Source organism: Sinocyclocheilus rhinocerous, unplaced genomic scaffold, assembly GCF_001515625.1.
Source record: "Sinocyclocheilus rhinocerous isolate Xijiao unplaced genomic scaffold, SAMN03320098_v1.1 scaffold1024, whole genome shotgun sequence".
NCBI classification, from domain to species: domain Eukaryota; kingdom Metazoa; phylum Chordata; class Actinopteri; order Cypriniformes; family Cyprinidae; genus Sinocyclocheilus; species Sinocyclocheilus rhinocerous.
The window spans coordinates 597,827-618,846 of NW_015655417.1; the positions used below are offsets into that span (position 1 = coordinate 597,827).

Consider the following 21,020-nt stretch of genomic DNA (forward strand, 5'->3'; position numbering starts at 1 on the left):
ACGCCCTGCCACACTCCCTCATATTAACAAACAGACACTGCCTGTTTAATGACGCACTTGATGCTTTGGCACAAGCAGTGGCATATTTAAACTGCCACAACTAGACAAACGTGATCCTTACCCTCTGAAGAAAAACAGCATTCATCTCATCTCCAATAGTCCTCAGCTGTATGGCCACCCGCTCTACCGCCTGCTCCTCCAGCCTGGGATCGTCTTCACTGGTAGAGCTGATGGATGTCGAGTCTTCGGAGGAGCTCTGGCTGTCTGCTAGCAGATCAGGCAGTGGAAGCGGCCTTTCTCTGAGGCTGGAGAGTTCCCGTTCTGTACCTAAATAAAAACAAGAAGAATAAAATGTATTGATGGTACAAAATTCCCTATTAAAAACCTTCAATAGATGGGTGTACACATGTTAATCATTATTCTTAAAAAAAATGTTTTTAAATTTTATTCAGAAATATTACGTTTTTGGGGAGTCACACAGCATGACAATTTACAACTTGAACTAACACTTTATTTAATAAAATAACAACTTATATGAAATTTTGAGAGACTTGACACGATCACGAGGGTCTGAAGGGGTCCTTTCTATAAGATACCACTTCCTGTTTTATGTTTTTGTGCACGTTTCCGTGTGTTGGTGGCATCACATGAATTTGACTTAGTAGATTTATTAAAAATGAGTATTAAAAATGCATATTTTTTATTAAAAATGTATACTTTAAAATGCTTCACTACTTTTTTCAAAGAAATAAAAGATTGTGCCAAAATACTTAATATGGTTTTCTTTTTAATAATTAATTTTTTTTTTATTTAGATTTTTTTCAGACTTAATGGCTTTTAAAAAACATTAAAATTGTTCTTAATTAGGAAATTAAAACCATGTTCATCATAGAAGAGATCAATTCATGTCATTTGATGTACACATTTCATTCTAATGTATTTTTTAACAAATTAATAATTTAGACAAAAAAAAAAAAAAGAATGTCATATCATTGACCCATTCACTTATTCATGTTCCTCAGCACTTGTGGCTGTTTAAGCATACTGTTTGTACTTAAAGGACTAGTTGTGCAATTGATCCATTGAGAGTCATCATTTGTTGTCATACTATCTAGTAGTTCTGTCAAACTAGTACCAAGGTTCATTTAGGGTAACTTCTTTGTGTAAAAACGCCACCATCGCAATCTTAACAGTATTCTCATGACAAAACCGTGATATATGGGACTGTTGAATGGGTTCAGTTAAGGCCACTATTATTTAAACAACCATTTAACAGCATTTAACATGCAAAGGAGTGGGTAATCTAACCAAATACAGATTCAGCAGAGATTACAATAACAGTGAGATTTCATACACAATGGTGAGCCAAATTCTCTATTTGTACTTTAGTACGCAAGTGATGTCATATGTTGAGCCACAGTGTTTGTTTTGTTAGGTCAGTTCTATAAGTTCTATATAACATTCACATTCTATTCTCTACACCAATACCATCTGATTAACTATATGACCGCTCATTAACTTTTATTGATTGAATGCAAACTTCAAGTCCGTATTGTTTATGTGACAGCAGGAAAGCGATAATATATATCATCTCTGAATGAGTACTGCTATTGTAACATGGGATAATGCACTGCCATTTTTCACATGTAGCTCCTTGAGACATAAAGTGTGGACTTCCTAACCTTCAGTGACACCTGGCAACCAACTGACCTAATTCAACACCAACGAACAGCACTTTCAAATCCCAGTGCCCACCTGGCATACTTGTGCCTTCAAAGTAAACCTTCATTGTTAGTCCCTTGTGAAAAAGAAGTACACTATAGCATATTTATAGTACACAGTATTACGGAAATAATATACTTTAAATAATATAGTTAAGTGCGAACTGAATGTAATGTTTTCAGACACTAAATTGAGTGTTATTTACAATTAAATTAAAATGTTATATTATAGTTTAATGTTAATGTTATATAAATGTTATATTATAGTTTAAAATTATATTAAATGCAATTAGATGAATTTAAGTGCTTTTTGACTGAAGAACATCTTTATATGTAATTTCACAATTACAATTGTCAATTGACAAGCATTTAAGTTGAACTAAAATATACTTTATTGTCATTTCAATTAGAACTTGTATGTTGTGTATTTGAATTTATTTGTAATTACACATTTGTATTGATGATGCAATTTAGCAAGATATTTAGCAAAATACTAAAACATAATGTTAATATTTTTGACATTATTACAAAGAGCACTTGTTAAAAGTGTACTTAAACACAAGTGTACTTCAAGTGTGCTCTCTCTAAAGGTAGACTTTAGTTTATTAATATTATATATTACCTGCAAGTACAGTTTTTAAAAATATATATACTTTTAAGATTTGAAGTACACTAGTCTACAAGTGTACTTCCAATCATCAATTCAATACACAGTGGCATACATTTGTTGGCCTAAGGCATCTCACATCTCAGTTGTGGCCATCTTTTCTGCCCTTCAAAGTGAAGAAAGCTTGCATTAATTTCTTAATCTGCACAGCAGGGATGCATTAATATAAAATTCTGGCTAATACTAATAAGATGATAATTATTTTTATGACCAATAACCATTAAATGACCGATATGTTGACTAAAAATAATTTGTTTGAAATGGTATCGCATCATTATAATGTACAGTGTGAAAAATGGATAACAGTGTTATTAAATTCTTAGTGTTTTAAAAGATTAACCATAAGGGAGAATATCATTTTCTTGCATTCTGCGTGAGTGTGCACAGAGAAAATGCCTCCGTGTAGAGGATTAGTGGCGCAGCCATAAGAATCTGCTGATCCTCTGCGCAGGTGACATGAAATAGCGGGAGTGCTGGGTTCTGGCTTGTTGCCAGGGTAACTGCAAGCCGGTGCAGCCTGAGCTGAAATCCAGCCATTGGTGGACAGGAATGAGGGGTGGGCTGGGATAGGGTGGACAGTTGGAGGACAGGGAGGGACCAGAGCCAGACTATCAACTAGTGAGGAAAGCCTTTAAGGAGGAGTGTCAGATAAGGTTAACGGATAGCTAAAGTGAGGTTAAAAACATGAGAAAAAGAGAGCGTGAGGAGTGAGAGACGCCGCGACATTGAGACAATACGTGATTCTCTGTGACAGGCCGCGGTTGTGGACCGTGCAGCACTTGACAGGAAGCCAACAGCAAAGAACATGTCTAAACATGCCTCAGCAAGAGCTCACTGACTAGGGAGGTGAGGGCACTTCCTGGTGCATTTTAACCCTTGGACTGAATTTCATTTAAATATATTATGCTAATGATTTCCACAAATGCACATCACAGAAACACTCTCACTATGTTGCGACACCTTACCTGTATTATCCCTGAGTGGATTGTCCTGCTGCTGGACGCTGTCCGAGCTGAAGGCATCTTGTGTGGGGACGTGGGTTAGTGGTGGCAAGACAGTGCTGGTTTGTGTAGCGATGGTTCGGTGCCGGTGGCAGGGCTGGATGATGCTGCCGCTCGGCCAGGCGTCCTGACGCAGCACCTCCATCCGGCAGCTATTTGGTGCTCCGGGGTTGCGATCACCCGCCCTTCTTTCCATCTCTGGTCGGGCCATACCAGATACAGCCTTGAAATGAGAAAAGCAGAAAAATGTTACAGAAAACATCAGATGTGTTCGCATGCCATCTGTTTGGTTAAAAAATGCAGCTGAACACAAATTACATCATATATTATTGCATGCAAATTACATTTAAAGTGGAGAGCTGTCAAAATTATTTCATTCTATGGCCCAAAATAAAGATGAAAATAAATTTGCTCATTTACAATTATTAGAACTAATTAATTAATTAATTAATAATAATAATAGTAACAAATTTATATATAAAAAATCAATACGTCAGCCCCAAAGTAATGATGAAAATAAATTTAGAATCATTTAGTCTTAATGGAATACATAATAATAATAAAAAATAATAAAAATACAATTTCTTAAAATATTTCAAACAAAACATCAGGTCCAAATAATTATGAAAATAAATCTGCAATTACTTACACTTAATGTAATAACAATAATAGTACTAATAAATTAATAATACATCAATAATAATGATTATAATAAAATTAAAAACAAACAAATCAAACATCCTCGGCCCAAAATAAAAATGATAATACATTTTCACTTATTTAGACTAATTTAGGATTACATAATGATAATGATAATAATAATGTACGTACATTTAAGAAAGGCAAAAAAAAAAAAAACATCCTAGCAATGCATTTTTTCTTATCTGACCCAGCAACCTATATTTTGAGCGTCCACAAGATGGCAGAAACTACAGCCTCGTGCTCACGGATGTGTTTGTAAACAAATCCGTGCACGCGATGTGACACACTGCTTCTCCCGCGCTTTAACTCACGCGCTACAGTGAGTCTCTCTAACACTCAATGCGTTTAAAATGCTTAATTCCACTGGAATGCATATTATATTTTCCTAATTACGACACTGACTATGATTTTATCGATTCTTCTCAATTGGCAGCAAGGGCTGGTGTGGAAATTTTGAAGCGTCGGAAAAGTGGCACCTACAAAAAGCTCTAATGTGCCATAATATATATATATATATGTGATATTTAATATGCACTTATAGCCCTCTGAAGCTTGATGCACACTTTAAAAGCTGCTATTACATTTGACCCGTACTAGTAATTCTGTGATTGTCTTCTTATGCCATTGTGTGTTTTATTTATGTCAGCAGCACACATTCAACATGACTGACTTACCTCTATAATGTAAAAAACAAACAAACAGAGCATTAAACATCCGTTATTAATTAATATTTTTGGTTAAACCTGTACAAATTTCATATGCAATAGAGAGTAAATTTGTTGTGCTTGTTTTTGTTTAAATATTTTTTTATATAATTAACAGTATGTATTATATATAAACAGTATTGCGCTATTTAACATATATAATTTATTTTCTAGCTAAAAATGCTCCCCATCAAAATTATTTTTTTCAAGAAAAACTTTTTCCCCTTTGTGACATACTGTTTCCCGTTCCCCTAAGTCATGCACTAGAGGGTTAATATGCTAATTTAAAAAGCATGTTTAATCGTTTGACATTCACTAAACTGTAATAAAACATAACATAAACATAAAAAAATCATAAATATAAAGACTTATAATACTAAAGAGAAATAAAACTAACACTCTTTGATGTTAGAGATGTTACATGCTCTTTAACATCAAACAGTCGCTGATCATTGATGTGCAACGCTCATAACAAACTTGAGCTAGGCTAATAGTCGATTTCATTATGCAAATTGAATACGGAATTCCCATTTCATCCCCTTTGACCTTTGTCCAGCAGCTTCCTACTGCACCCTTTGTTTAAATGCAGATGCGCTCACGGATGTGTTTGTAAACAAATCCGTGCACGCGATGTGACACACTGCTTCTCCCGCGCTTTAACTCACGCGCTACAGTGAGTCTCTCTAACACTCAATGCGTTTAAAATGCTTAATTCCACTGGAATGCATATTATATTTTCCTAATTACGACACTGACTATGATTTTATCGATTCTTCTCAATTGGCAGCAAGGGCTGGTGTGGAAATTTTGAAGCGTCGGAAAAGTGGCACCTACAAACGCACAGCCGGTGACTTGTTGAGTGATGCAAGGTTAAAGATTTGAAGAGGTGAAAGATTTTGGAAACTGACAGTTCTTTGACATACAGCATAGTTTACATGCCTGTATTATTATTATCTTTAAATAGTCGGTTGTCATATCATATGAAGTACTAAAACGATAGGTGTTCAACGTTAGGTGTCGTACAAAAAGCAGTTCTTCCAACGTAAGCTGGTAGTTGCGTTTTGCAGCACAGTAGAAGGTTTTTAGTTGGTCTGTGCTGTTTATTTGTTGGTTGACCAGCTACCAGGTTCCAAAAACCAGCTTGACTGAGCACCTGGTAGCTGGTCGAGCAGCTTGCACCTGAACAAATGAGCAGCCCAGACCAGCCAGAAACCAACTGTATTCCAAAACACAGCTACCATCTTAAACGGGCTTTTTCAGCAGAGGAGGAAAACATCAAGCCCCCTTTTTTTTACACAGACTGTAAAAACTCGTTAACTAAACAACATATTTCTACCTGATCTAACCCTTAAAATGACTTTTATTCGTGCAACCTAATGCAGCTTGGCTGATTCTGTCATTTCTAATGATATTTTTGATTAAAAAAAATAAGCAGTAATGTGCCACAACTACTGTCTTTAATATAAGTAATCTTACATCGATGCCTGCAAACAACAAAGAGATGCATGCTCAACAAGAATAAAAACACATTTATGCTTACCTTCGAAATGTGTTGTAAGTCAGAAGTTGTTATTCCAGGGTTGTAATGCTCTGACACCAGATATGTGTCGTGCTTTAAAAACACTTCGTTAGATATCCGTTCATGTTATTCCACAACTGGAGGAAAGACAGACGGTGTCAATGTTTTAGATAAGCAGTTAGTTGTGTGCTTGTGAAGATGAAGCTGTTGGGTTATGATGACAGCAAGTTGCTTTCACTCCCGCGAAGTGCTCGCATAAGGCCACACCCCTTCTGTCTCACAACAAGTCCTGACATGCTCGTCATCGAGGGGCGTAGTGAGAGGCAGAGTGGAGACACACACACACACACACACACACACACACACACACAGAGCAGCCAAGAAGACAGCACAGGAACCAACAGCCCTTTACGCCCACTGTAGATTGTTGATATATATAATTTATTTTCTAGCTAAAAATGCTCCCCATCAAAATTATTTTTTTCAAGAAAAACTTTTTCCCCTTTGTGACATACTGTTTCCCGTTCCCCTAAGTCATGCACTAGAGGGTTAATATGCTAATTTAAAAAGCATGTTTAATCGTTTGACATTCACTAAACTGTAATAAAACATAACATAAACATAAAAAAATCATAAATATAAAGACTTATAATACTAAAGAGAAATAAAACTAACACTCTTTGATGTTAGAGATGTTACATGCTCTTTAACATCAAACAGTCGCTGATCATTGATGTGCAACGCTCATAACAAACTTGAGCTAGGCTAATAGTCGATTTCATTATGCAAATTGAATACGGAATTCCCATTTCATCCCCTTTGACCTTTGTCCAGCAGCTTCCTACTGCACCCTTTGTTTAAATGCAGATGCCATGCACATGATGGAGGAGGGCTTTAGCTGCAGAGATATGGAGGCCTGTTACCCCACAGCAGATGAGGCACTGCCACAGCTTGGAGGGGAATCCCCACGCAGGTAGGCCTACATGTCTGGGCATACAGCCCCACGCAGACTGCTCTGGGACGGCAAATGTCGTGTCTTCTCGTCTTAGTGTTAAATGCATACATAGGGGTGTTGCCATGAAATTCCTTCATTTATAAAAGTTGAGATTCCAACTTTTATAAAAATTAATATAAATAAATATAAGTTGGAATTAAAACGTTACTACTTTTATTAATAATTTTATTTAGCAAAGCATTCTTTGCATTAATTAAGAACCAGAAAGAGTTTTATTGTCAGGTGTTTACACATAATTTGTTTTGGTGACAGAAGCTTCCACAGCACAATCAGATTACAGTGACAAGATACAGATAATAAAAATAGAATAAGTAAATAGGAAATAATAATATACAACAAATATATAACAAATAGACAATAGATGACATTTGTATATAATTTACTAGTGTTAAAAATTTATTTTTAATTGTGTATATATTACATAAATTATATATTATAAATAAAAATAGACTACTGTGATAATAATATTATATTAATATTATAATACATTTATTATATAATAATAATAAAGAATATATGAATATATATAGAATATATATTTTCCATTAATATTAAAATTACAGTATTATTATATATTATTATAGTATTAGCAATAGTATATATTTATACTGTATATACTATATACATAAATATAAAGATAAAATAAAATGTATATAAATATAAAAGAATTTAGTATTAAAAATATTCTTTTATTTTTTATATATTATTCTATATAAAAACAGTACTGCAAAAATGTTTTATTAACATTAGAATTAATATTAATTAAAATTATAATAGCGTTATTATTATTATATAATAATATTTTATTATTAGCAATAGTATATATGTATATATATGTGAGTGTTAATGTATATACAATTTTTACATAAAATGTAAAATTATTATTATTAATAGTATTGTGGAATATGCATGGTATAGCGTTTTTACTTATGTTTTTTTTAGCCTGAGGTCCGGCCACTGAGTACGTACAGTACTCACTGACATAAAAATGAACAACTGATACAAAGCTCAATGGTCAAACAAGTAACATGTTTGTTCCCATCTCATCTGTGGTGACATTTTAGCACAATAACACAAAAGGCAGTATCTTAACTTTTCCCTTTGCTCCAGCGGCCACATACCGTCTACCAAAGTTCACTACCTAGAGATATAGATTGCCTAGATTGTGAGCGAAGGGATCCATGCGTATGTTTCTGTGTGACTGCAACGGCTACATTCGTTACCACAACACAACATCCACGTGTGTGTGAGTGTGATGACACGAGAGTGAGGCTCAAGTATACTGTGTCCCGGTGACATCATCCTCCTCCTTCCTTCATTCTCCACTGTATTCATGATATCTGATAAACCTGTCTCAGGCACTGCTCGTCCACATATTTTTCACATATTAGTTTTCATTGTTGTCACCTGATAAACAGTCCCTGTTGGTGGCGCAGGGCTGCAGCTGCCACCCTTCAAGGTAATGGAAGGGTGGTGAGTGACAGATCCCAGAAAATGATCTGCAAGTCCAGAAGGCTGACAAACAACAAGACTGGGGTTACATTTAGTTCCCATTTGAAATGTGGTCATCGATTGTATTGTGTTATTTTGTGAATCACGTTTCATGATTGTGGCAGAAAGGTTCATTTTCATGTCACATTTCATTTCAAGGGAAAGAGCAGGGGAAACATATGCATACTTCCTGATTATTATTTTAGTCATGATTGAAAATGACTCGTTTGTGATTGATTACGTAACATGAAAGTCATAAGGATCCAAATCACCTGTTCTGACAGCAACAACGATTGCAAATCAAGCAAAAACATTCACGTAAGTTTGTTTATGTTTTTATATAAACATTCTCAATAAAGAAACAGAAGTGAGAGAACATTCAATTGAAACCCAGTTCAGTCCCAGTTATGAGTGTTTACACATAAAGGAGAGTAAGAAAGGAAAGGAACTAACAGAGAACACCATGTTTTGTGCACCACTGTGAAAATGTTTCACTTGTAACCACATTAAGCTGCTGTTATTTGTGCTTCCGGATGCCTCTGATTATAGTGTGTCTATTTCACATTAACCAGAGGAATTGTGTATTAATTGTGTATTATTATTATTCATATCACCCATTAGATGATGTCATATTTAATTGAGCTCTATAAAATGTTTAAAATATAAAAAATACATACTTTTCAATACATTCTTTAAAATATATTGCATATTATTAAAAAATATATGATTTAAAAATACAAACATTTTAAAATGTAATATATATATACTGTATATATATATATATATATACATACATTATATTTAAATGTCTATTTCATTTATATATACATAAATGTATATACACACATATATATATATATGTGACCCTGGACCACAAAACCAGTCTTAAGTCGCAGGGGTATATTTCTAGCAATAGCCAAAAATACATTGTATGGGTCAAACTATCCGTCTATCTATGTGTGTGTGTGTGTTAATGAAACTTAATGATTTTAGACTTCTTTTGGGTAAATATAACTAATTATCATCTGTTAGTGGATAAAATGGCAATTTCAACATCTTACATACATTCACAGGTGTCACATTCATTGCTTTTTCCTCAAAGAAAGGTAGTGTAAGACAAAAAGCTCATTGTGGAAGTGATGGTCAATTGCTCTGGATGGGAAAGGCTATAGTGATGTCAGAGCTGCTGAAGGCATTACCTCATCTCCATCATCAAGGGTCATTTCACACATGGTTGCAAGCCGAGGCAGAGGGAAAGCAGTATTGATGGGTTTGGGGGTGGATTGTCAAGGGCTGTTAAGGCCAGGTGTTGCTACCATGACCCCATGTGACACCCAAAGTCCCCAAACAATGGCTTGTTGATGTAGGGTATATTTTTACCACAAAGTGAAGGAATGTTATACTCAAATCATGTTTATGCACTGTGGAGTTTCCCATTGCTGGGTTCCTTTCAGCTGACTAGGCGGGAGTTGGTACGGCACATTTGTTGGCATATCAATTTCACGGTCATTTGTTTTGTGGAAAGTCAGACATCACATATTAGATGTTGATAAAATCAAGCTTTTCCATTATCCATTAACAGAGTATAATTAGTTTCAAGCTTCTTATGCTCACCAATGCTGCATTTATTTACTGTAAAAACAGTAATATTATGAAATAATATTACAATTTAAAACAACTGTTTTAATATATTAAAAATGTCATTTAGTCCTGTGATGACAAAGCTGAATTTTCAGCAGCCGTTACTCCAGTCTTAAGTGTCACATGATCCTTCAGAAATCTGCTGATTTGGTGCTCAAGAGTTTTGCTGCTCAAACCAAAATATACTACCATTCAAAGTTTTGGGGTAAGGAGGATTAGAAAATGGTTTTCACTATTGATAATAAAAATCATTATTAATAATAATTGATAATATTTCAGCACCAAATAATCATATTATTAGGCTTTCTAAAGGATCATGTGACAAATGAATAAAATACATTTTGAAATATATATACAGAAAGAAAACTGTTGTTTAAAATTGGAATAATATTTCACAATGTTACTGTTTTTTTAAACTGTATTTTTCATTAAATAAATGCAGCCTTGGTGAGCATAAGAGACGTCTTTAAAAAACATGAAAAAAAAATCATAATTACTCCAGTCTTTTGACCATTAAAAGTATTTAAAACCATTAAGCTTCATTAACAGTATTAAAGGTTACATTTCTTCTTGTAATTTATATAACCTCCGTCACTTAATGTAACCGACGATATGATGACTCACTGTCCCTTGTGAGGCCGTGCTGAAAGCTGCGCACCTTCTCTTCATCTCCCATGGGCTCTCTTGTTGCCAATTGTTGGAGTGTCACAACAGTTAGGTCATTGCTAAGTTTGTGTTTACAAAACCCAGAACCTGACACCCCTTGATTCACTGGTAGGTCAAGACATCAGACAGCGGGTCAGCGCTAGCTTGTTTATCTGAGGAACGGGCAGAGGATCACCCACTTCATCATCAAGCAAGCTTGTGTTTAAAGTGCAAAAAGTGATGCCATCCCTCTGATATCACCTGATGTGAGTGATGTAGCTCCAGCTGGATCAAGTTGCTCTCCCTTATCAAATGATCCACTGGTCTTGGTCTGTGGACAGTGTTTACTTGGTTACGCTGAATGTTGTTGGATGCTGTCTGTTCGGTCAGTTTGTGTGCATAAATTAAGTGATTTTGTGAGGGATCTTTATAGTTTTATAGTTTATATCTGCTGAATGAAAATCTCTGAAACTATCAAATAATTTGAGAATTAAAAGACCTAAGATTTTTAGCTTTGTTCAAGACAATTACATGAATTTTCACTAACTGCCACCATGTTGTTGCAGGCAAAAATGTCACAACAGTGTTAGGTTGACAGACGGAGAACTGCAGAATGCCTGAACGGCAATAAATTGTCTTCTGTAAGTAGGAAAGAATGGGTTTGTTGCATAGGATGTGAAAAATTAACCTACATTAGCTGCTCCAATATATAATAATAACTAACAATGTACAGTTTTTTTAAATAAGTCAGTAAAAACTGTGATAAAGTGAAATTTATATAAAATAAAATGTTCTATCTTTCTGTTTATAAATTTTCAGTTCTCTATTTTAATATATTGTAAAACATTTAAAGCAAAGCAGTTAACATTTTATTTGGAATAGAAGTCACAGTATAAATGTCTTTACTGTCACTTTTGATCAATTTAATGCATCCTTGCTGAATAAAAGTATTAATTACTTTTATTTTTTTAAGAATCTTACTGATCTTTTCAGTGATAATTTAGCTCCAAAGATGTACACTGTTCATTGACTACATGCAGAATAATACACACACTCAGAGACTGCAGAGACCTGCTGCCTTTATATTTTATTTTTTAACTATTTTCACTCAAAACTAAGTTGCTGTATGAATTCAATAAAAGTAACAAAATATTTAAATGAGCCTTTTAGCCCCCTTGTTCAGAACAAACTAGGTACCAACTAAGGATTCAAACAATCTTCATTCTCAGTTATAAGGGAAATACTATTCAAATTAGACCAAAGCTTTCTACAATTTGTCCAAAATATGTTTAATGCCATTTAATGAGAACTTTGGTTGTTTTCAGCGGGCTTTGCTGCAGCCTCTATAAGCAGCTTGCATGTGGCAGTGGTAACCCGCTGAGATGAGAGAGTGACAGAAGTGCGCTTGTTTTGCTCCTGTAATGTTCCTCTGCCCGGAAACAGTGTTGCCTCGACAGCCGCGAGTGGAGAAGCGATTGGTCGCGAGGCGGCAGTTCAAGCATCGCGCGCTGTTCTGGGACTTTCTTCTAGAAGTGCGTGCGTCAAGCAGCATAAACATCAAGCTGCTTTGCTCAACTACATGTTTGCCTCGCAACGCATTCGTGTAATAAAAAGAACACGCGTTAAACATTTAGATGTTTCAGACAACAGCTTTAACTGTAGAACAATGTAAATATTACGAGTGTTGTTATAAACCGACTTACGACATACGTTATTACAGACCTACGTCGTTAAAAAATTGTTTGGGGACATTATATTTGTCTATATATATATATATATATATATATTTGTCTTTTAGTCGTATATTAAATAGAAAAGCATAAAGGCGTAAACTAACCTGTGTATCTTTAACATATTAAACCAATATCGCGCTCTTAATAATATTATATGCAGTCGCCTAATTAGCATTTCTCTGCCGCCCCCTGCCGATCACACAGAGTATTGTCTCAAATTCAATACAAAACCCAGTTTTTTTAACTATTATAAACTTCTAATAAACTCTACAAATGAAGACTTCAGATGGAAAAGCCTCTACGTGCCGTCTGAAATGTTTATCTAAAATGAGCATTTTTATCAGGCTCCTATATTTATGTTCAGTTATTTCACTTTAATGGCATAGAAAAGGACCTATACATTGCCATTAAAGTAAAATTACTGAACCTAAACATAGGAGCCTGATAAAAATGCAAATTTTAGAAGAAAATTTCAGATGGCACTTAGAGGCTTTCGCATCTGAACTCTTCAAATATTTGTGGTTCATGAAATATTCATATATATTAAAATCAGAATCAGATAAAGGAACCAGCAGGTCAGTGCACACTAAATGTCAAACAAAACAAAAACAATTGCTCTTTCCAATCTATTCTTCTTCCACTTCTTCATCCGGACAGCAATAATATTCCACAAAACAAATCTGACCGTCATCATTCCTCACAAGGTACTGTAGAGAGAGGAAGCCTCGACTGTCAGTTCTCACCGAGACTTTACAGGACAGAGCCAAGGCCTTTGTAGAGGGTTTCAACAGGGACATCTTATACCTTTGAAAATAAAGAAGAGAATCTCAGCGACTCTATATTGTTCTTTTACCACTTACATGTGAATGCCTCAGAGGTACAACTAGAAGCAGTTTATAAGGCTGTTGTTTTGTGAAGTCATACAGAGCTCTGATTGATGGGAAATGCAGTCAAAAACAGAAGCTCCTCCTACCTGTTGGTCTGTATTTTAGTACACTGGAACAGCTCCATCATGTCTGAGTCTTTGGGGTAATCATAATGAGCGTTTCCAGAATTCCCAAATGTGGATAATCTAAAATGAAAAGGAAAATAATGAATATCTATTGACATTAAATTTAACTTGACAATACATGATGATCTGTTGTGTGCACTGTTACTGTACCTGAAGTAAGGATGGCTTGGTGACATAGTAATCTGCAGAACTTCACTGGTCATGTCAAGCTCAGAGAAAGCCTCTTTAAGACTGTCTGACTGCAGAATCACCTTGTTGGTTACATTTGTGCTGCAAAAGTCAAAGTCTATGGGCTCCTCCGACTCCTGTGTATTAATCTTGCATACGGTGACCACACCACCTTCCTCCAGGAACAAAGTCAGCGGATATCCGTAGCCATTGTAGCACATTCTCAAGGCGGTGCACACACCTTAAGGGTAAAATAAAAGACAGGAATTTGTTTTTTTATTCATTTTCCCAAAAAAATGACTGGATCATCATTGTGATACACACCTGGGACTGTGCTTCCCCCAAAGATGGTGAGGCAGTCCAGAAGAACAGTTAAATTAACCTGAAAGCCAACCGCGTCCTCTTTGATTATGTACTCTTGAAAGATGTCAGCCTGAGGAATCAGACACACAAATAAACTGATTAATCCAACTGCTGTCAACCAACTGAACTCGTAAGACACTGTCCTCCAACACCAACCTGAATGAATGCATTGGCTTGAAGGCATTTGGAGTCCTCAACAGTGACTTTTAACCCATTCTGTGTTGCATTGAAGATAGCATGGTCCCTGAAAGAGATGGCTTTCAGGATGTTGGACAGATTCCTTGCGTTATCCAAACTGGCTATCAGAATGTACTGGTCAATGTCTGCTTGGGACTGAGTTGACAGAGGCATGGTTCTGAGTTGTCAGCATCTGAAATGACATTTTCACTTATAAAGCCAACAGTCTCATATTTGATACATGAATTTCAATAGCCTCTAAATGATCAACATGATCAAAACTTTAAAGAAAAAAAAAACTTGCTGTACAGGTGCCTTCTGTTATCTGATTGATAGTTCATACATTTTAGTATGTAAGAGGCCTTAGTGTAATAGCAAACAAAAAAAAAATTATATTGCATTGCATTATGTTTTGCATCCCCACTATAAAAACTAGAGCTTTGATAATAACACTAAACATCTAAATATTATCTTACTAAGACAAATTATTGGGAGATATAAGTTAAATTGACAGCCGATATTTAGATGCATTTTATGTTTATTATTAAAATGTAATTGATTTACATTACAGTATATCAGAATTTCATCTTGGCCATATAAAGCAACTGTTCCATTTAAAAATATATTTTTTTCTGGTTATTATTTCATGTCAGGCTAAACAGGCAACTACTGCGTTGCTAATCAGCTGCAACTAACGTTAGCTTGTTTACAAATGATGGTGACATTATTATGACTGTAAGTTTTACCGGTTAACTTACCCACAGAGATGGTCAAGCTCTCAATCAGGAGGTAAAAAGCGAACATTAAACATAAACAGCATATGGTTTGTATATGTTAAACCTAACGAGTATAGAGATATGAAGTATAAAGATTTACATATTTTTAGAGTTTGGCGCCCTTAAGTGGTCCAGCTTACTCTTCTTCTGGTGTTTTTGACAGTTTATTATTTCATCCGATCCCTCGCACACACCGCACTGGTCAGATGTGGAACTGCAGGAAGAGTTCATATACGGGCGTTTACAATATCAGGAGGGGGAGTGTGGTGTGAAATATTAGGCGTAAATACACTTTTTACCGCGATCTCTCATCATTACAATTATAAATAATTATTTATATGTGTAATATATATAATCATGCTTTCTTTCATTTTCAAAAATGTAAGATGTCACAAATAAATAATCAAAATGCTGTTGTACACCCCTCTCTCATCATGAGGTGGATCGCCGTCTCCTGGCAGCCGAGACCGTCAGACAGATGCGAGGAGGCGGTCAGTCAGTCAGTCCAGCAGGAGTGCCACATAATCAAATCAAAGCCAGGCAGGTTTAAATCAGTTGTTGGCTGTTTTACTTTATTTAAATGTCTCATTCGGTCTAATAATTTCAGGGGATAATTATGTGGAATGTATTTTTCTTTTCAACAATGTTTATCAAGATACTAAAGTTCCCAGCTGGTCTGTTTTTGTTTATCTATCTCAATAGCAACCAGACCTTGCCAGCAACAAAGCGACATTTGTGAACTGTAGTATTTTTTTTCTTCCATCTGTGTATTTAAACAAAGTTTGCGTGGTTTATGTAATGTAACAAGAGTGGTAGTTCCAATTAACCAGCTAACTAGCTAATCGGTAAGCTAGCTTATTGTGAGCTGGTGACATATGGGCACTGTATTTGTTTTTCCTCACTTTTAACGAAATGAAATGATGCTCGTCTGTGTATTTTTGTGATTTTTTTTAGCTATTATCGAGTTCCAAAAGCAGTTTTAGGTCCTCTGGTCATGGCTAAAGACCCGTTGGCCGAAGCTGGTCTTCATTTTGATGAACTCAACAAACTGCGAGTACTCGAGCCTGATGTGAGCCAGAAAACCATTGCGCTCAAAGAGGAATGTGAGGACTTTGTTGACGGTGAGTTTTTCATTTGGTTCTTTATCTTTATTGTGAAGTTTATCTCTCGTGCAGACAGAACAGCATTTCTTTGCTTCTTTTCACAGTACAGATCAATAATTAATTGAATTTTTTTTTATTAAACAGAGATAGGTCAGTTTCAAAAAATTGTAGGTGGACTTATTGAACTTGTGGATGAGCTAGCAAAGGAAGCTGAAACTGAAAAAATGAAGGTATGTTCTTGCATGTTTAAATGAATAGCAGTGCATATCTGTGTAATGTACATTTAATATGACTTATTTTTACATATTATTATTATACAGGCCATAGGTGCAAGAAATTTACTGAAATCGGTTGAAAAGCAACGGGAGGCTCAGCAGCAACAGCTTCAGGCTCTGATTGTAGAAAAGAAAATGCAGTTGGAAAGGTAATCAATCTTATTAGGCCTGTAATCAGAGTCAGACTGCAAATATTGTGGTCTTAAAGGAAAAGTTCACCCAAAAAATTTATATTTTGCTGAAAATTTACTCACCCACAGCCCATCCTGTTTATCAGAACAGATTTTGGAGAAATTTAATTACATCACTTGCTCACCAACGGATCCTCTGCAGTGAATGGGTGCCGTCAGAATGAGAGTCCAAACAGTTGATAAAAACATCACAGTAATCCTTGTTTTGGACTGTTTCCCCTTGTAAACGTCGCTTGATATGTGTACATCTCTAGACAAGAAATATTATGGATAGAGGACTCGTATTTTAGCTGGAAGCAATAATTTGAATTTAAAAATATCTTGATGGAGTTGTGAAGTGAACAGCTGTAATTTTTGTAATAAGCAAATTGGTAAGACTGGAGTTGTGTGGATTATGGTAATGTTTTTATCAGCTCTTTGTACTCTGTTTCTGACGGCACCCATTCACTGCAGAGGATCCACTGCTGCGCAAGTGAAGTGTAAAATGTTTCCAAATCTGTTTTGATAAACTCCTCTACATTTCGGATGGCCTTAGTGTGAGTAAATTTTCAGCAAATTGTTTTTTTTTTGGTGAAGTATTCCTTTAATTCTTGACTGTTTGTTTTGCAGGTATCGAATAGAATATGAAGCTCTTCAAAAAGTCGAAGCAGAGCAGAGTGAATTCATTGATCAGTTTATACTGCAGAAATAAGAGTGCTTTATTTCCTCTTTCTTTTGGACAAAAAAAGTGATGCTATGCATCTTGATTTACAATGACTTCCTAATAAGTGCAGGGTCCCTAACTAGGTTAACTGAATCGACCAGTTAATAGGTGACAACAGACATCTGTTTCCGCCTCTGACTCTGTTAACAGAGTGCATTTGCATGGCCAGTTCAAGGAAGCTAACCATAACCTATCCAACCATAGATCATAATCTCAGATGAAAACTATTTATATACAAAAGAAGTTATTTATACTATTTATATGGAAATTAGTTTGTAAAACTGATTTTTTTTTTACAGCAGGAAAATACAGTATTTGCATGTTACTGTAAATAATTCCATCATGAGACATCATCGGGTAAATAGTTTCTTTTCTGTATGATTTGTATTTTAACTGCTGTTTGTGACTGGAACTCATCCGGTTTTATTTTCTCATATGTTCATGGCATTTTTATTGTCTGCTCATGGGACCACAACCAAAATATTTTCTGTAGAAGTCAGGGAAAACTATTTAAAACAAAATTCATTTATTGTTTGTTTACATTTACCGTTTAGATCAAGTGTGTAACCTCAATATGCGACAAACTTCATACAGATTTGAAGAACATTTGAATAAAAATATATTTTGCATTTACATGTGTTGTCATCAATAAACAATTATATGATGTCAAAAAATTGCTTAAACTTGAAATAGAGCAAAAGCTACATACAATTTTCAAATATCTTGGCACATATTCAAATATTTAATCACATTTAATTACTAGCAACAACTATAATGAATACATACGCTCATCATAAGAGGAATGTGTGGAAGGGATGAACTGCATCTATCTTTGTTTCTTGGACTTTGAGGAAGCGTTTCCTTTCAGAGAGGCTGAGTTGTATGTTGAGCTGAAGAGCATGGTAAGCAGTATCATGACAGGGATGATGAGGTACGGAGCATAAATGGACACCAGGGTCAGACGTTCTTTCAGAGTTTGGGGTCCCGGATGTGGCGCCAGTGGAAAGTTATAAAAAAGGACGTGGCTTAAAATGGGGATTAGAGTGGTGGCCACATGAACAGAATAAATGATTGCTGGAGTCCTGATCCATTTGCAGCCACCTATTAAATAGACAAATACATCAATTAGCAGGACTAATGTGACAATAGTAACCGGTCTCCACTGCCACAAGTGATTCACCACTAGATGTCACTGTTGTGCCATCTAAAACGGATTCTACAAATCATTAACACCCATTATCGCGTTTTAGTGAACACAACTGACCCTTCATGAAGGCGTATGCAGCAATTGGGAAAAAGGGCAGCTGCACGAGAGCCTCGCAGAATACAAAAGATCTGAACCACACAGGCGGGTCCATCATCATCGGATCCTTGAATTCAGCAGCATACCACTGCAATAGGTTTTTCAGCTGTAAAGCAAGCACTCATATTTATTTACTGAGAAAGAGTTACATGTAACCTAGATATTATATGGCTCCATTAGTGACAAACACAATTGAGTGTGCAGCACAAAGTGCAAACTTACCTCGGATGGATACAGATGTTCAGGAATTAAAGGTTGAAGATCAACCATGAGAGTGATTGGAATGTGGGACAAAAAGTAAAAGAAATATATGATTTCTAAGGCCCGAAGAAACATTTTGGTTAGCGTTCCTTTGTCAATATGTCAGCAGTAGTAGACGGCGTCAGTGGTCAGTGTGGAGTAGCGTGTTACTCCTCTATTTCTGATTGGTCCTTCAATTCAGTCGTTTCTAATCTTTGTCATTCCATTGGTTGATTCCTGAAGTGGGCGGGTTCCTGATTGCACATTGGCTCATGGAGCAGAACCACAAGCCTTACTAAAATTACCATAGCAACTAAAGTTTTTTTTAAATAGATGCTGCAGTTTGATGCCCAAAAATGCTGTAGGTACCTATAGCGGCCAATTTCATCTTTGCACAACTAGACATTAGCCACCACTGTCATTAAAATAAAATAAATAAATAAATAAATGTATAGATAGAAAAAAAAAAAAGAAAGAAAGCCTGCACACAATTAGGAGTTACATGAGAACAATGATAAAATAATTGCTACAAAATTCTCATAGAATTAAAAAAAAAAAGTGATTTGATGCATAGAACAACTAGTTATATTTTTTTAAATTAACTTTTCTTCTGCATTCATGATCCGTTGTTTGTCAACTTCCACATAATCCTGCAACATATTAATGTTTTATCACTTATCTATAGGACAAAGGTAACGCTTAAAAAGTAGATCAAGGATGAATATGACTCACCCCATCACTCTCCACCATACTCTCCAGGATCTTGACAATGTCTGTAAATGTAGGTCTAGATGTGTAGGGAACCAACCAGCAGTCTTGCATGACCTGTTCTCTACATTTTAAAAAAGAAATACAAAATACAAAAGCACCATATTCAAAATATTGACAGTGTTTAGGACATAACAATAAGTCAGCAGGTTATTGCAATGCCAAAAAAAAATATTATATATACACTACCGTTCAAAAGTTTGTGATCAGAATGATTTTAAATGTTTTTTAAAGGAATTTCTTATGCTCATCAAGGCTGCATTTATTTGATCAAAAATACAGGAAAAAATGTAATATTGTGAAATATTATTACGATGTAAAATAACGTTTTTCTATTTTAATATACATTAAAATCTAATTTATTCCTGTGATGCAAAGCTGAATTTTCAGCATCATTACTCCAGTCTTCAGTGTCACATGATCCTTCAGAAATCATTCTAATATGCTGATTTATTATCAGAGCTGGAAACTGTTGTGCTGCTTAATATTTTTTTGGAACCTGTGATAGTTTTTTCAGGATTCTTTGATGAATAAAAAGTTAAAAAGAAGAGCATTTATTTAATATTTCAAACTTTTCTAACAATATATTCTACCGTTAAAAAGTTTGGGGTCAGTAAATTTTTATTCTTTATTTTTTTGAAAGAAAATAAAACACTTATTCAGCAAGGATGTGTTAAATTAATAAGAAGTGATAGCAAAGATTTATATTGTTAGAAAGGATTTATATTTTGAATAAATGCTGTTCTTTTGAACTTTTTATTCATCAAAGAATCCTGAAAAAAGTATCAATTTCCAAAAAAATATTTGGCAGCACAACTGTTGCCAACATCGATAATTTCAGCTTTGTAAAGTTATTGTGAATTTATGCCTGATTTACAGGGAATTCCCAGGCAAACACTTGAAAGTAAACGCTTACATTGTGGGAATGAATATCCAATGCCTGGTTAGAAAATAGAAATATATTGTAATAACATTTTGCAAGATTACTGTTTTTTTTTCTGTATTTTTGATCAAATAAATCAAATAAAGATGAGCATGAGAGACTTCTTTAAAAAACATTCCAAGTCTTACTGATCCCAAACTTTTGACCGGTAGTGTATAT

At 35.1% G+C, this 21,020-nt stretch overlaps 4 protein-coding genes across 7 annotated transcripts in view; 1 reads left to right on the top strand and 3 right to left on the bottom strand.

The window, feature by feature from the left end:
- Positions 1 to 11,089: 11,089 nt before the first annotated feature.
- Positions 11,090 to 15,500, bottom strand: LOC107718285 (cell cycle checkpoint protein RAD1-like). 3 transcript variants are annotated; one of them, XM_016525296.1, is made up of 8 exons: positions 15,318 to 15,500; positions 14,539 to 14,752; positions 14,344 to 14,452; positions 14,002 to 14,260; positions 13,813 to 13,911; positions 13,583 to 13,643; positions 11,368 to 11,437; positions 11,090 to 11,279 (listed from the first exon to the last, which is right to left on the bottom strand). In XM_016525296.1, the coding sequence occupies exons 2-8, from the start codon at positions 14,731 to 14,733 to the stop codon at positions 11,230 to 11,232; spliced, it is 843 nt and encodes a 280-aa protein (XP_016380782.1). In that variant the 5' UTR covers positions 14,734 to 14,752; positions 15,318 to 15,500; the 3' UTR covers positions 11,090 to 11,229. The 3 variants fall into 3 exon arrangements, with proteins under 3 accessions (XP_016380782.1, XP_016380781.1, XP_016380783.1); XM_016525295.1 differs by lacking the exon at positions 15,318 to 15,500 and having other exon boundaries at positions 11,091 to 11,279; positions 14,539 to 14,817; XM_016525297.1 differs by lacking the exons at positions 11,090 to 11,279; positions 11,368 to 11,437; positions 15,318 to 15,500 and having other exon boundaries at positions 13,353 to 13,643; positions 14,539 to 14,817.
- A 326-nt stretch (positions 15,501 to 15,826) lies between these two features.
- Positions 15,827 to 17,647, top strand: LOC107718287 (intraflagellar transport protein 20 homolog). 2 transcript variants are annotated; one of them, XM_016525301.1, is made up of 5 exons: positions 15,827 to 15,875; positions 16,290 to 16,456; positions 16,583 to 16,668; positions 16,759 to 16,862; positions 17,514 to 17,647. In XM_016525301.1, exons 2-5 carry the CDS (start codon positions 16,330 to 16,332, stop codon positions 17,593 to 17,595), a joined length of 399 nt encoding a protein of 132 aa, XP_016380787.1. In that variant the 5' UTR covers positions 15,827 to 15,875; positions 16,290 to 16,329; the 3' UTR covers positions 17,596 to 17,647. The 2 variants fall into 2 exon arrangements, with proteins under 2 accessions (XP_016380787.1, XP_016380785.1); XM_016525299.1 differs by having other exon boundaries at positions 15,829 to 16,180.
- A 660-nt stretch (positions 17,648 to 18,307) lies between these two features.
- On the bottom strand, positions 18,308 to 19,597 carry LOC107718286 (transmembrane protein 97-like). Its single transcript, XM_016525298.1, has 3 exons — positions 19,133 to 19,597; positions 18,872 to 19,016; positions 18,308 to 18,708 (listed from the first exon to the last, which is right to left on the bottom strand). Exons 1-3 carry the CDS (start codon positions 19,244 to 19,246, stop codon positions 18,434 to 18,436), a joined length of 534 nt encoding a protein of 177 aa, XP_016380784.1. The 5' UTR covers positions 19,247 to 19,597; the 3' UTR covers positions 18,308 to 18,433.
- Positions 19,598 to 19,743: 146 nt separating this feature from the next.
- Positions 19,744 to 21,020, bottom strand: part of LOC107718298 (tyrosine kinase receptor Cad96Ca-like) — a 5,836-nt gene continuing 4,559 nt past the window's right edge. Inside the window, exons 11-12 of the mRNA XM_016525320.1 lie at positions 19,883 to 19,982; positions 19,744 to 19,800 (exon numbers count right to left, since the gene is read on the bottom strand). Of these exons, the coding sequence (XP_016380806.1) occupies positions 19,744 to 19,800; positions 19,883 to 19,982 (157 nt within the window). The remainder of the gene's footprint in view (positions 19,801 to 19,882; positions 19,983 to 21,020) is intronic.